Source organism: Pholcus phalangioides, unplaced genomic scaffold (assembly GCF_987345545.1).
Source record: "Pholcus phalangioides strain wild (caught in Gottingen) unplaced genomic scaffold, Ppha-v1.0 ptg000022l_1, whole genome shotgun sequence".
NCBI lineage: Eukaryota > Metazoa > Arthropoda > Arachnida > Araneae > Pholcidae > Pholcus > Pholcus phalangioides.
This window is the reverse complement of record NW_028301615.1, coordinates 36089983-36105163: the sequence shown is the minus strand read 5'-3', so window position 1 is coordinate 36105163 and position 15181 is coordinate 36089983. Positions and strand designations below refer to the sequence as shown.

Here is a 15181-nt window from a genome sequence, read left to right as displayed (position 1 = left end):
AAACACTTTACTCTCTGTACTGTTTTTTGCTTTTACACATAAACATTTCAAATAATGTTTTCCGTTTCAGCGCGTTAGGCACATTCCACTTCAAGCAAAATGAATAACATTGCAACAGCCGGAACTATGAAATTTGTTCACATTCAATAAATTCCCACCTTATTCTGGTTCTGCATAGGAGAAATGTATATGCTACTGCATTTAATTAATTTTTCTAGTTAAATTCGATTTATTACAAACGTTTCAGTGCGAAGACTGCTGCTGCTTATCTTGAATAAGAATATTGTACTGCGGAGTGATATTTGTTCTGACTGAAACAAGCATTGAAAATCCCGATTCACCTAGATATGTGGTTGCAAATGGAATCAAATTCTCCTCTGCTCACTTTACAAGACGGGGGGATACAATTAGGGCGCAACTAGGGGGAGCAGGCAGGTCTAGCGCCCTGGGGGCGCAAATTTCATTCTGAAACCTCTCCTTCAACACTACAAGGGGGCGTCAAAATGCGCGCTTGCCCTGGGTGACCAAGTATCTAGTTGCGGCCCTGGATACAATTGTCTCTTGGAGCACCAGGTGCAAGTCTTTTTGAATCGGATTCCAATCTTATAGATTTGACGGTCTTTGGCTCTGAGGTCGATTAGTTCGTCTTTTGACAAATTATAGCATATCTTCCATGCAGTTTATATCAGATAAGAAAGGATTACTTATCCATGTTTCTACTTGAGATCCATGAAGATGAAAATAATTTCCGAAAGAATACCGTAATATTTCTGTGTTTGCAAACATCTTTTTGGAAAGCAGCTGAGAGAGGATTTTGCGTCCCAACTCCATGTCGACATAACACTTCCACCAACATAGGAAAGTTAGCAAGAATGTCTGCATCTGCTCTATTTTTCCATATTGGTAACTTCCCCAAATAAAAGCTTGCAATATTTCAGTACCATCCTATCCATGATAGTCACTTCACGACCTTGAATAGAAATATTTATTTCATTCATATGGCGAAAAATATCTGTCAGGTGAGAGAGAAACCACGGATAAACTAGATTTTGTCTTTTTTTAAACCTTTTTTTTTTTTGTCTTAGTTTGAAAACAACCGAGTAGCAAAACACTGGTGCGTTACCAGGTTATTTGCTATTACTCCTCTCAATAATTTATTCGCTATATTGCAAGACCTGAATACCGTACTGGCTTCCAGCGACAACAAGAGAGTCAACTAGCGACAAAATTAGCAATTGCAGTTACTTTTAGGTATTTACTGATAAGGGTTCTTGCAACTCATGATTATTGCAAGAATTTGTGATTAGACATGCTACTGAAACGACTGAACTTATTACAAAAAAAAAAAAAAAAAAAAAAAAATGCATGAATACACTTAAGTTTTCGTTCAGTGTATAAAAAAATATATCTAGTTGAATTTTCTCTCAGCCAAGCTCACGGACCCCCGTGAAATAGTCTCATGAATCCCCGGTTAAGAAACCATGTTCTTAGACGCATATAACTTGGCTAATTCGAATTTTCGGAATACCCCTTGAGTTTCATATTTGATTTAATGTTAAAATTACCGCTTAACCACTTCAAATATAAACAAACTTTTGGAAATAAATTCGGATTATCTTTACTTTACGAATCGGCGATAAATCTGGTAACCTCGTCCTAACCAAACCACACGTTAGAAAAAGGAGGAGGAAAGGAAAATAATACGTAAAAGAAAAGAGTCTCTTTTCACACCCTCACCCTAAGTGTTTCGCTCTTTCTTACATACAAATAGTAAAAAAAGAGGGGGGGGGGATCATTAACAGGAGTATAGAAAGAAAGGAGGGACAGAAAAACCAACTTCCGTGGATAGGGTTACTACAGTGAAACCTAAGACGGACATTTTATGAGACGGAAACCTGTCGTAAACGGGATCAAAATACAGTCCATTCAGTGATTAGTGCTTTTATTTGTACTTTTATAAAACGGAAATCTGTCTGAAACGGAATATTATTTCAATCAGTCTATTGACGTTCCGTTTGGTACAGGTTTCACTGCATAAAGCTTCACGATGGTGAAAAGAGAGGAAAGAAAACACCGAGAACTTGTTTGAATTTATTCACCATTATTGTTTGGACGCAATTAATCCGTAGCAATTGGTGGTGGTGCTCATATCTTTGGCTACACTTTCCTGTCCACTGTTGAGCTTGGTTAACCAGTGGAACACAGTTTGCTTTGAGGGTGCTTTGCATCCGCACACACCGATACCATATGACGATGGATATCACCACCTGAAACCCCCTTTTCCCATAAAAACCGTAATGTATATCGCTGGCCTTCCATCTTTGCTGTCTATGCTTTCAATGATGGCGAAGGGAAGAATATCCGCCCTCCTTAATCCGTCATCAGCTAGTAACACCATTTGTATATTCCTTATAGATCTTAACCCCTGGTGTCTATTTTTCTATGTTTCGCTGTCATGTGGAGTTTGTTTACGACGTGAGTGGGCTTGTGCCAATTATTTCTGTATGACCCAAGTGAAAAGAACATTTACGTCTCCGTGTCTTCTTTTCTCGAGGGCATTTATCCGCTTCTCCCTTGGTCTAACGCTAGGGTGCGATTATAGTGCACGCGTGTTTCCGATTCTGGAAACCCACGTCGTCTCCAAATGGTTAAAAAACCGAATTTCAATCTTTTTTTTTAGCTTGAAATTCGAGTTTTTAACCAATCGGAGACGACACAGGTTTCCAGAATCGGAAACGCGCGCACTAGAATCGCACCCTTATGCTCTCAGGGCAATAATAATCATTTTCTGTAAACTCTGATAAAGTCCGATAACTGCTGGTCAGTGGGTTGGCGCAAATTAATATCCGTGTTACTGTTCTCGACGCTCAAGTCAAATTTTGGCGTCGCCACCTCTACGCGCACTCCGAGAGCAACTCTCATAACCAGTTAAAAAGCTTCACTGATATAAAAAGTGGATTTATACCCAGTCCCTTAACAAAAATCACTGGGAAAAAAAAAGAGCGCTAATTGCGTGCAAATGGCTATGTTTTATGTAGTTTTACTTGCGATGGAGTCACGCATGGAGATTTGGCGGAAAATAATCTTAATAATAATAAAAGCGCCTCTCCACACTCTCGAACTCTCTAACATTTCAAATTAGAAAGAAAAAATGTTTGAACCTCGCTGTAAGACGAACCAACGCCCTAATTATCGTTTGTCCCGTTTTATTTTCATAAATCGTCGTTGAAACAAAAATTATGTTAAATTTTGTAGAAAAGTCGACTCCGTGACGAGAATATGTTCCAAGTGCATGATAGGATATGAGAGAACACCTGTTTTCTATTACCTACAGAAGAACCATGAATATATTTAGGCATTATATGGCCGAGCTGACAAGATAATAAGCCTCCTGTTTGAAGTTTCGTCCAAGGAATATAATTTGATAATTTCGGTCGATATACGCTCACCTGATGTTCATGCTGAAGTCCTCGTGGTTGCCTCTGTTGAGGAATACGGAATCCGGCCAGGTTATGAAGCAGGCCAGTAGAAGGACCAACACTTCGATGGACTGACGTCCTCGGTCCACGAAATCACCGTTGAATACATATGGGCAGTCACGTGACGGTAGACCATTCTGTCCAGAAAGATTCAATAGGAAATTAATGTAAAGGGCTGACCAGAAAAAAACAAAAAAGATAAAATCAAACAAATTTGGTTCGCACCAAAATTTATGCCATCAATTCGAGTTCGATCTGGTAGTAAAAATAGTTCAAAATTTCACTGGAAGGTGGCTCTGGGCTCTGTCATTCTTTTTATACGTACCCGGAAGCTGCTAGAACAGCTTTTTTACCCCAATTCTGGTGGAATATATATACAGGGTGTCTTGTAAGTCCTGATGCGGCCTTTATGTCCTTACATGCTCAACCGGTGGCCCTCAGAATCATCTGATGTGGCCCGTGACCTCAAATTTATTTTTTGATTTGGAAATGCACCACGAGCAGTTTAAGTACTCTGAAACTGTGTCACGGGGCACTATAGCAATCTGGAAAAGTAACGCGGGTCACTTGAGTAATCTGCAAATGTGCTACTTGTTTCATTTTTGCAAAATAATTTTTTTTTTAAATGAAACTAGTAGCACATTTTCAGATTACATGAGTGACCCGCGTTGCATTTCCGGATCACTATAGTGACCCGTGACACAGTGCTAGAGCACTTAAACTGCTCGCGGTGCAGTTCCAAATCAGTTGAACGACCAGCGAAACGTTTTCGAACCACTCAAGTGACCCGAGACACAGTTCCATGTGCATCAAACATAATTTAAATATTAGATTACCTTGTGGAAAACAGTGAGCAGATCCTCCAATTTCCCATGTAGGTCTCCGCAGACGGTTATCTGCTTGGAGTTGACCGTCGACACGAAATTGATGTTTGGCTTGTATTTAAGGATCCTTCTCGCCGCATGGATCACTACGAGCACGTATTTGGCGTGAAGTTTCTATAAAACAAAATCCAAATATTGGTGACGATACATGATTCGGCCAAAATTTCATGACATTTCTGATCTTCAGAAACAAATCAGCAACAGTACATTCAACGCCCCGGTGTTGAAAATTGTTGATTTCCATTCAGGATCGTAACTAATTTTTTTAGGGGACGGAAGGATTTCTTTGACTTTTTAACCGTGTGTATGTTACTTCCAAAGCCCGAAAGTGGCCAGTTCACGAACTGGCTAACTTGGTTTTAAATTGACCCAAATGTCAGAATTTCGGGCTTTGGCCAGCCAGTTCTCGAAGTGGCCGGAGATCCTCGGCCAAAATCCGGTAACAAAAGACATGATTCGGGGTCATTGCAAAGTTGGCGTTTTTTTTCGTGATGAATATGGCCACGTTAGCTATGGTGACCCAACCAAGCCCCAGTCACTATGTGGATGTAGTAATCTTTTTCCCTTCAAAATTTCCCTTCAAACTATATATATAGCCTTTGACCACGTATCTGCGGCCACTTCGCGAATTGGCTGGCTAATGCCCAAATCATTTTTGAGAATCGGACTTTCGAAATCAAAGTCCAACTGATGAGGTATAATTATATTTGTGAGTACACAAGCAAACATTGTATGGGTTGCACATGTGTGATACACTGAAAATAAATGTTGAAACTTGTATAGGAATGTATGTATGTAGATTTGTGACGAGTGTATATATTTCTGCACAGTCCATATTCGAGGATAACGTCACTCTCCGCTATCCATACAGAGTTTTTTAACAGCTAGCTGATGCGAAGAGGAATTTTGGGAAAGAGAGAAAATTCAACTGCCGCTGTGCGGGGAATCGAACCCACGCGCTTTCATTTTCCGGGTGAACGCCCTAGACTACAAAGGCTACGAATATTTCAATCTTTCCTTGTAGCTCATGTGCACTGAACGAAACCGTACATGGACGGTCGGACGTAACTCAGGCCAAAGCTCACAATTGCTAGGGCGTTCACCCGGAAAGTGAAAGGACGTGGGTTCGATTCCCCGCACAGGGGCAGTTGAATTTTCTCTCTTTCCAAAATATATCTTCGCATCAGAAAGCTGTTACAATCCATATTGCAAATAACTATTGTAAAGCTGACCTGGACAGGTAGATGGATTTTTCTGCTGTAGCCATGTATATGTTGAAGTCCCAGAATTTACGCACTTGTTATATTATAATGAATCCCAATGCATATGATACTTTTGTATATGTATAATATGAGTAACGCAAAAACTCCATATGTGTGTACATGCCTATTTGTAGTAGCAACTGAGCAAGAAAATTCGTGTATTGCGCATGCTATTTTTGTAAATATATTCGCACAACTCAACTGTATATGAATAAGCACGGGTCTAATTGTATTTGTAACTGTATGAGAGCACACTTGTAATGTGCACATTCTGTATAGAAAATATAATGATGCTGTATATAACTTTTCTTAAAGGAACAATATGCATATGTTTGTTTGTACTGGGAAATTGATAGAGCGTATTGGTATTATTCTTACACATGTTTTTTTTGTAAATACACCGCACACTGCACATTTTTACAGACACAAGTTTTTGTATATTGTATATGTATCAGTAAACGCTTTAATAGTGCATACGACATTTTTTAACAACCCTTGAAATGCTTATTGTAGCGGTTCTCAACCTTTTTTGACTCGCCTTTTCAGTATATAATTTCTATGGCGGAGCCCTGTTTGACTCGAGGAGCCCTTTTTTGTGCATAATTTTTATGGCAGAACCTTGTAGGCCGCTCTTATTTACTTATTTATCAAATTTACTGATTCATTTTATTTTCCTCGAGTCGCTGCGGAGCCCCTGGGAGGTGCACACGGAGCCCTTGGGGCTCAGCGGAGCACCGGTTGAGAACCGCTGGCTTATTGTATAGGTACTAGTGTTTACGAATTTATATTTTATAAACCTCGTTTTAGAGCAGTGTTTCCCAAAGTGGGCGATGGAATCGTCCAGGAGGGCGATAGAAGCTACGGATTTTACATAGAATCATATGGGCTCACTTGAGTTGGGGAGCGATGAGAGAAAAAAAAATTTATGATGAAGGGGGCGGTGGAATAAAAGGTTTGGGAAACTATGTTTTAGAACATACGCCAAGCAAAGCTAAGCAGATCAAGGGTAAAGACTAAACAAGGTATTGAGCGAAACAAGCATAGTCCACAGAAGGCCCACCTTGGGGTGGGCCTTCTGTGGACCATCGGTGGTCCATCCCTCATGGATGGAAACAAATTCCAATGCCGGCTGAGAGAGCAGATATGAATAGATGAATAGAGTATGAGCCAAGCAGTGCAACCTGAGGGCCCCACATGGATCGGATGGCAAGTACAAAGATTATAGGGAGATTATAGACAGAATACGGAAGGAGAGGCAAGCAAAGACCACAGAGGACCCACATGGAGGCCCTACACTAATTTGGCTAGACCCCCAGCACCTGTAGGCAAAATCTGAATAGGGAACATAACTATCCTGTGCTGTACAGAAACCGAAATCCTTATAATGGACCCTACATGTGAGAGGGTGAAATCTGTGTCTCATAGGCACCTGTCGCGTGACAGTGCCCTGTGAGCCGCGCCGCACAAGCGATTGCTCGCGAAGCGGGTGTACCTTTAGACTGGGTCAAGATTTTTTTTAAATAAAACAAACAAGTAAAAAATTACAAGATACAAATATGCGAGCTACACAGCCGCGTGGAAGTGACCCAGCACCTAGGCTGGCCATAAGAGCGCAGAGAGGACTTGACAAAGCCAATTAGAAGCAGAAATAGACCAGCACCTGGGCTGGAAACGAGAGACAGAGGAAGCAAGCTCATCGGAGCCACACATCTGTGTGGAAGTTGGTCCGACAAACCAGTCACGGCCCAGGCTCTGTCCCTCCAGGGATATAAGCCTTTTACCCCAGCACCTTGGCTGGCCACAGAGAGATTGAAAAGTGACCTAGTGTCACGAGGTAGAAGCCAGACTGCTTATACGAAAAGCTGCGTCCTCGGGACGCAGCTTTTCGTATAAGCAGTCAGCATACCGAGATGAATGCTCGGTAGGCAGCAAAGGAAAATATGTGATTTATGGTTGTCAGCCCATATATATTATTATATTTTTTGTCCGACTAATAAAGCTGGTGGCGTCCTCCATCGGGGCTCTGGGCTGATGAGGCGGTTGCTGTGGTGCGCATACACGTTTTTGAGAAGTTTCATGAGTAATGAGGTGTCTGGTTGACGGAGTGGCACGTCACCTCATTCTCGGTCATCAGAGGGTTTGTGAGAGCAACGAACCTGATGAACCTAGTCCAGGAGCCGGGGAGGACAAGAAACAGTAGGAATGAGGGTTGGGGTGCTCTTGAGAGACCTTCGAGAGCGTTCTCGGTCCAGCACTTTCGGCACTCCCCAGCATGGCCCAACTCAACAGAGTAAATGCCTCATATCCCTCGCGGAACAGAGCTTGGGCTACGTCTGGGTCTTAAAATACAAATATGCAATTATACAACTACAAACATAAATTACTCAAAGATAGTGACACAAAATACACACATAAATCACATGCACTACGTAGCCTCAAGGGACTGTAAGGTCCTTCCAGCAAGCCTATATGATTTTTATTATTGATTTTTAATTGAGTTGTGGGCCAATTGTCACTGAAAATCCAAATTATTGCACACGTTATAGCGTCGTACGGAACGGGGCATTTCTGTCCGTAAGAACGTTTACCAGTACGACTTGCCCCTTTCGTCTCCCGGCTTGCTTGCGCTCGAGAAAAGGAGGAGGTGCGCGCTGGTCTGGTAGGAGAAGGATGGGATACAGTCTTGCTCTCTGGCCTTGGGTGGGTGCCAATTGGGCGTTGCCTGCGTAAGACTCGAGTGTGTATGGTGTATGGTGACCGCCGCTGCGTGGGATGTGAAAGGGAAGCGGGTCCTCTTATGGGGCCCGCGGGTGACGTCATTCAGTCCCCTGATGGTTGCCGCACTGGGGATATGGATCGGGGGGCTTACTGCCGTGCCATTCTTGTGGTAGCCGGGAGGCGGGTGTTGCTAATGTTTTCGCTTCAAGCCCACCGACCCTCCTCCTTCGGGTATAACAGGCATGGCCGCAACTTTATGCTTGGTCACCCGGGGCAAGCATGCATTTTGACGCCCCCTGTAATGCTGAAGGAGAGATTTCAGAATGAAATTTGCGCCCCTTTCGGGTCCAGCGCCCGGGGCACGAGATCCACCTGCTCCCCCCCTAGTTGCGGCCCTGATAACAGGCAGTAAATCGCCCAAGCGATAGGCCTCGGTTTTTGTCGGCACGAGAAGTAGTAGTAGTAGTAGGTTAAGAACCCTTGGTTTATGTAATGGGATTAGATTAAATATTGTGTCGTCTCTCACCTTCCTTGTCTTGAAATAATCCGTTAGCCTCACCACGTCTTCAGCCTTCAATGGCATCCGTAACTTTGGTCCTTTGTAACCAGTATCGACTTTGATGGCATCGGGTTTGGTTTTCTCCCACAGTTCCTCTTCCTCTTTGTCCACAATCTGGACCATCGGGTTCTGACCTGAAACGCACAAATACTGAGAAAAAGAACCCTCGTGAATTATAAATACAATTACGAGCAGTGACGGTAATAAACCTAATAATGATTATTATTATTTTCCGTGTAATCGGTTCATCACATGTTCCAAAGTAAAAAAAAAAGTGCCTAATACAAACCTTTGGCTACATGTTTTGGCTGGTACGTCACTGAAGCCGCAATATTGGGATCGGCGTCGAATAGGTGAGTGATGAGGTCGTTGAAGAAGTTATAAAGCTGTTTGAATGGACGAAACATTTAATAGAATCAAATCCTTTCTTCAAATAAGGGTATTTTTCAATTAGATTAATAGAGAATCATTCACAGTGATTAATCATGTCTCATTATTACGTTGCACGATTCCCAAAATACTAATAATTGGCAAATTCATTCAGTTAAAATATCGTAATTATCACGCCATATATGCTTAAAAATCAAACCCATCCATCAATCAACCACCGATGAACGGTGCCCGCTTTCTGATCAGCTAAGTTCTTGCTTTGATAGGAACGTTGGGCCTGATTTTCAAACAGGTAAATGTGGCAATTTACTGTGGTTCAGAGGGGACAGGAAAAACGTGCAAAGAAGGTAGGAGTTCAGGATGAAGTGCAGGGAGGACAGAGAGGGCCGTAGCCAGAAGTTTCTTTCGGGGAAAGGGGGGACGGATCCCTTAAGTTCCCATTCTCAAATGGAACTCAAATGGAAATTAAGAGAGAGAAAGATACGAAGGATAAAGAAGGAGCCATAAATTCAGAGCAGGAGAGGGAGGGGGTGAAAATTCAGAGAGAGGCCAAGAAGCAAAAATTCTGGAAATCTGCTATAAGAGGCAGAAATTCAGAAAAATTAGGAAAAAGCAAAAATTCAATAAAACAGCAAGAAGCAAAGATGTACAAAAAAAGTAGAGGAAGTAAAAATTCGGGAAAAGAGCAGGAAGCCAAAAATTAAGCAAAAGAGAAATAAAAAAATTTAGGAAAAGAGTAGGAAGCAAAACATTTAGGAAAGGAGGAGGAAGTAGAAATTCAGAAAATGAGAGAAAGATAAAAATTCAGTCAAAGAGAAGGAAGCAAAAAACCATTAAAAGAGCAGGAAGAAAAAATTTTGTAAAAGAGGAGGAATCAAAAGTTTAGAAAAACCGAAGGGATAAAAAAAAACAGAGGAACAATATTTCAGAAAAAAATGGGAGATAAAAATTCTGTCAAAGAGAAGGGAACAATAATTAAGGGGAAAACAGGAAGCAAAAATTCAGTGAAGGGAGAAAATTCTATTTAAAGAGAAGGAAGGAAACATTTAGGGAAAAACAAGAAGCAAAAAATCATTGAAAGAGCGGGAAGCAAAAATTCAAAAAAGAGCAGAGAGCAAAAAATTAAAAAAGGAAGAAGCAAAAAATTAAAAAAGGAAGAAGCAAAAAATTAAAAAAGGAAGAAGCAAAAAATTAAAAAAGGAAGAAGCAAAAATTCAAGGGAGAGGAAAAGGCTTGTAAACTTGATCCCCGTCCTGGAACCTACGTCCACTCGGCATCTCTGCCGATCCCACGCCAGCCCCATCAGGGAAACGGCAGGCCCGGACATCCCCTCCATTACTCAACTACTATCAAACCAGACATGCACCTCTTCCATATTCCTCTGCGGAACTTCTAACGAATTGGTACATGTTGGAATATGTGTGTATGTATAGTGAACCTTCCGTGAAGTTTGCTTCTGTGTAATGCTTGTTACGAGTAGTGCTGCCATCTGCAATCAATTTTTTAAACTATGAGTTTTTTCTTAACTCATAGTGAGTGAAGTGTAATGAATGAATAATTGTAACGTTGTAGGCCTGTTGCTTTCTGCGGCGAGACTTTTTAAGGGAGATCGGATCGCATTCGCGTCTCGAAGTTGGGAACCGCAGGATACCAACTTCAGCCTACCACCACTGCGGTGACGGTGGGGTTTGAACCCGGACCCTCGCGATACCAGTCCGTCACTATGACCACTCGACCACCACAGCGGCCTCCATACTTTAGCCGCCTTACGAACTTTAAAGCTACAAAAAACCATGGCCTTACAATTGCTAAATGGCTCGGAAAAACTTTGATACAGCAAAATACATCAAAAGTATCGAATATAAAAAAAGAACAATATTTCAGAAAAAAGGGATAGATAAAAATTCAAAAAGAGAAGAAAGCAAAAATTTAGGAGAAAAACAGGAAGCAGGAAAAGAGGAGTAAACACAAACTGAGAGAAATTAAACAAAAATTCAAAAAAAAAAAAGCAGAGAGCAAAAAATTTAATAAAGGAGGAGGAAGCAAAATCCAAGAAAAGAAGAGTTGACAAATATTTATGAACAGTAGAGTAAGCAAAAATTTATGAAAAGAGGAGAAAGCAAAACTTCAGGGAAAGAGGCGAAAGCGAAAATTTATGAAAAGAGGAGTAAGCAAAAATTTAGGGGAAAAAGGCGAAAGCGAAAATTCAGAAAAGAAGAGAAAGCAAATATTGTGGGAAAGTGGAATAGCAAAAATTCAGGGAAATGAAGCAAAAATTCAGAAGAGAGCAAAAAGCAAAAATTTAGAGAAAGAGGAATAAGCAAAATATTAGAGAAAGAGGAATAAGCAAAATATTAGAGAAAGAGGAATAAGCAAAATATTAGAGAAAGAGGAATAAGCAAAATATTAGAGAAAGAGGAATAAGCAAAATATTAGAGAAAGAGGAATAAGCAAAATATTAGAGAAAGAGGAATAAGCAAAATATTAGAGAAAGAGGAATAAGCAAAATATTAGAGAAAGAGGAATAAGCAAAATATTAGAGAAAGAAGAGTAAGCAAAAATTTATGAAAAGAGGAGAAAGCGAAAATTCAGAAAAGAAGAGAAAGCAAATATTTAGGGAGAGTAAAGTTGTTAAAAATTCAGGGAAAAATGGGGCAAAAATTCAGAAGAGAGCAGATAGCAAAATTGAGAGAAAGAGGAATGAGCAAAATATTAGTGAAAGAAGAGTAAGCAAAATATTAGGGAAAGAGGAGTAAACAAAAATTTAGCGAAAGGAAGAAAAATTAAAAAAAAAGAGCAGAAAGCAAAAATTCAAGGAAAGAAATTCAGAAAAGAGGAGAAAACAAAATTTTAGGGAAGGGAGGAGTAAGCAATAATCGAGGGAGAGAGAAGTTGGTGAAAATTCAGTTAAATGAAGCAAAAGTTCAGAAAAGAGCAGAAGGTAAAAATTGAAACTAATTAAAAGTAAAGGTGAAAGAAACAAAGAAAAAATAAATAACACAAAAGTTGTAAAAAAAAATAAAGTTAAATAATAACATGATTTTGGAAAAAATTTTGTGACAATTATATTGAAATACGTGTTCACATAACACGCAGTAACATTTGATACAATAAAAATTGATATGAGGCAACTACAGACATCTTGATAATAATATAATTAGCTTCTATAATTGAAAATATACGTCAATATCGTCTATTATTACTAGAAATTCAAAAAGTGATTTTTTTAAATGATGCAAACCTAGATAAATTCTGTATTACCAACGGCAAAGCATTAAATAGTTTAAAAGCAAGGCATAGCTGCCAACTTTTGAAAATGAAAATTCGGGAGATTTTCGCGCAAACCCGTATTTTATGCTAAAACCACTCCCTAATAAATACAATAGGGATTTTTCCAAATAAAATAGGGATTTTCCAAACATAAAAGTTAAAGCGTAGGGAATAAAATCCCTACTGAAGTCAAATTAAAATAAGGATTTTACACACATGGAAGTTAAACCCTTGGGAATAAAATTCCTACGCAAAAAAACAAGTGAAATTGGAGGCCAAAACTTCAATGATGTAAAAATAAATATTGTGTTCAATCAGAAACGCTGTGAACAAACATTCTGCGTGAATGACCCCAAAATCATCGGAAGATGAAGGAAAACACCGTCAATTTTTGAAGAACACTGACTTTTTGTGACACTTGCTTGATGTTTTTTTTTTCATTTCACGAGTGATGATGGCAGTCTTTCCATGACCGATGTTTATGTCCGTAACACAACTTGTACAAAAAGGAAAAGTCGGCCCTTTTCTGGAACATTTGATGAAAGGAAATTCATCGGAATAAGTATCTTTAAAATTGATTAAATATGTTTTTGCTTATCATTATTCATGCTTTGTTATATCGCACGTATGTAAATTCAACAAAAGAAATTTTGACCATATGCGCGTCATTATAATCTTCAATTATTATCCAGGACTATTGGCTGCTAAGCCATTTCCCTGCACGATAAGACAAACAACTTTCTTGTTACCATCAGAGGGTTTGTAAAACTTCCTTAAAAAGGGAATTTCCCCATTTACGACGTGTTGCCCCACAAGAAATTCCTTAGGGATTGTTTTCATAAGCGGGGATTTATTTTTAATGAAGTAGGGAATTTTTAGGGACAATTAGGGATTTTTGTGACTTTCATAAAAATTCGGGAGATTTAAGAACTTTTCGGGAGGTCGAGCGATGAAGCTAAAATTCGGGAGATTCCCGAAAAATTCGGGAGACTTGGCAGCTATGGCAAGGTAATAAAAATGTTCTTGCGAAGTATTTCTTTTCTAAATGAAGAGTATGCAGTGAATTGCGTTTGGTCTTCTCAGTGATATGGACTCTCTTTGAGTGCATATTGATTTATTACGATGTATGTAGAGTATGATTCGGTAGATGGCATTGTCTTATGGGGAGTAGATTTAAATTCCTATAAGTTGAGATTTGAGAGCGAGCACTGCAAAAATAGTTTTGAAACATCTAAAAAACTTTTAAGAAAATGAATTCACGCACAAGTCTGATTAAACATACATCTTTGACTTTCGTCTTGGGGGGGGTGACATTGCCACAGCTTTACCCCAGGCACTCTAAAGTCGAATTCGGGCCCAGATATAACGTGTCAGGTCATCTATTTCAAGATGGCTACGCAACATCCATACGCAAAGACAAATTTCAATATTGATCTGCTTTCACAGCGTAAAATCATCGGGTTTATGTTCTTTTAATTAATTAATTAATTAATTATTGAGAGGCTGTAAGAGTAAAAGCCCATTCGAACATTGTAGAATAGTGACTATTATCTATGTCAGAAGAATAGCACCCCCTTTTACCAATATGTATGTATCTAGGACTCGCGCTTAAAACTCAGTTAGATGCAATTGATGTCAAAAATAGGAGGTGGTCAGAACAATGTGACTCGACTGTGTAGTTATCGATCTTCGGTTATAACCGATACGCGATATTAAAAAGTGATTAATCACCTTGGTCTGATCCTGTTCGCCGGCGTATTCGAGTGATTGAAAAATCGTCCAAGAGCACATTCGCCTGACCTCTTGCGATGCCAAGTATCTCCGGTACCATTTCTGTATCATGATCGCAGCTCTAAATGCTTTTTTTTTTTTCCAAATGCCAAAAGTCGTAAATATATAATAAATTATCCATTTTTTCATTTCTGAACAAACATCGTAATAATGTTTATGAAAATACTGGATATTCAGTAATATATTAATATTGTTTACTTACCTTTCTCAGTCGACGTCATCATTTTCAACCTCTTCTGCTCTTTCTTGACGGCGTCTTCGAAGACAGACGCTGCGCAACCCATTTCTCTCTTCTTTATCTGTCCTTTATGTAATTTATAGAAATTTATTAATGTAAAATTTTCTATTTGCTATATTATCATACTGTTCCATGGATGCAAAAAACATAAGGGTTAGATCCAGCGAAAATGTTTAAAACAAGGTTTTATTCTGTTTGGCAGTTCAACGAGTAATTTAGCTTTTTATACTGCTCTTAAAGGAGTAATTTATCTTTTATACGAAGTAATTCAACTTCTATACGGCACTCGAACAAGTAACACGGCTCTTTAAAAAATAATTTGGCTTTAATATAGCTTTCCAAGAAATAACGTATATTATGATAAATCTCATCAAGAATTAATTCATAGGGATCTCGCGAAGGAGTAATTTCGTTTTTGTGTTTTTTTTTACGACTTTTCGAAAAGTATTTGAAATTTTTACGGTTTTGCGGCACTTTTTGGGTTAACATATCTCATCCTTCAAGCCGTAATTCAATTTTTTGTAGCTCTTCAAGAAGTAATAGACTTTTTTGCGGCTCTTTAAACAAGAAATTCAGTTCTTATACGAAAT

The 15181-nt window shown here is 39.4% G+C and overlaps 1 protein-coding gene across 1 annotated transcript in view; it reads right to left on the bottom strand.

The window, feature by feature from the left end:
* rdgC (retinal degeneration C) overlaps positions 1-14817 on the bottom strand; it is a 37036-nt gene extending 22219 nt beyond the window's left edge. Inside the window, exons 1-6 of the mRNA XM_089249501.1 lie at positions 14556-14817; positions 14294-14421; positions 9192-9288; positions 8870-9036; positions 4316-4477; positions 3450-3616 (exon numbers count right to left, since the gene is read on the bottom strand). Of these exons, the coding sequence (XP_089105627.1) occupies positions 3450-3616; positions 4316-4477; positions 8870-9036; positions 9192-9288; positions 14294-14421; positions 14556-14637 (803 nt within the window). The 5' untranslated portion in view covers positions 14638-14817. The remainder of the gene's footprint in view (positions 1-3449; positions 3617-4315; positions 4478-8869; positions 9037-9191; positions 9289-14293; positions 14422-14555) is intronic.
* Positions 14818-15181: the final 364 nt, after the last annotated feature.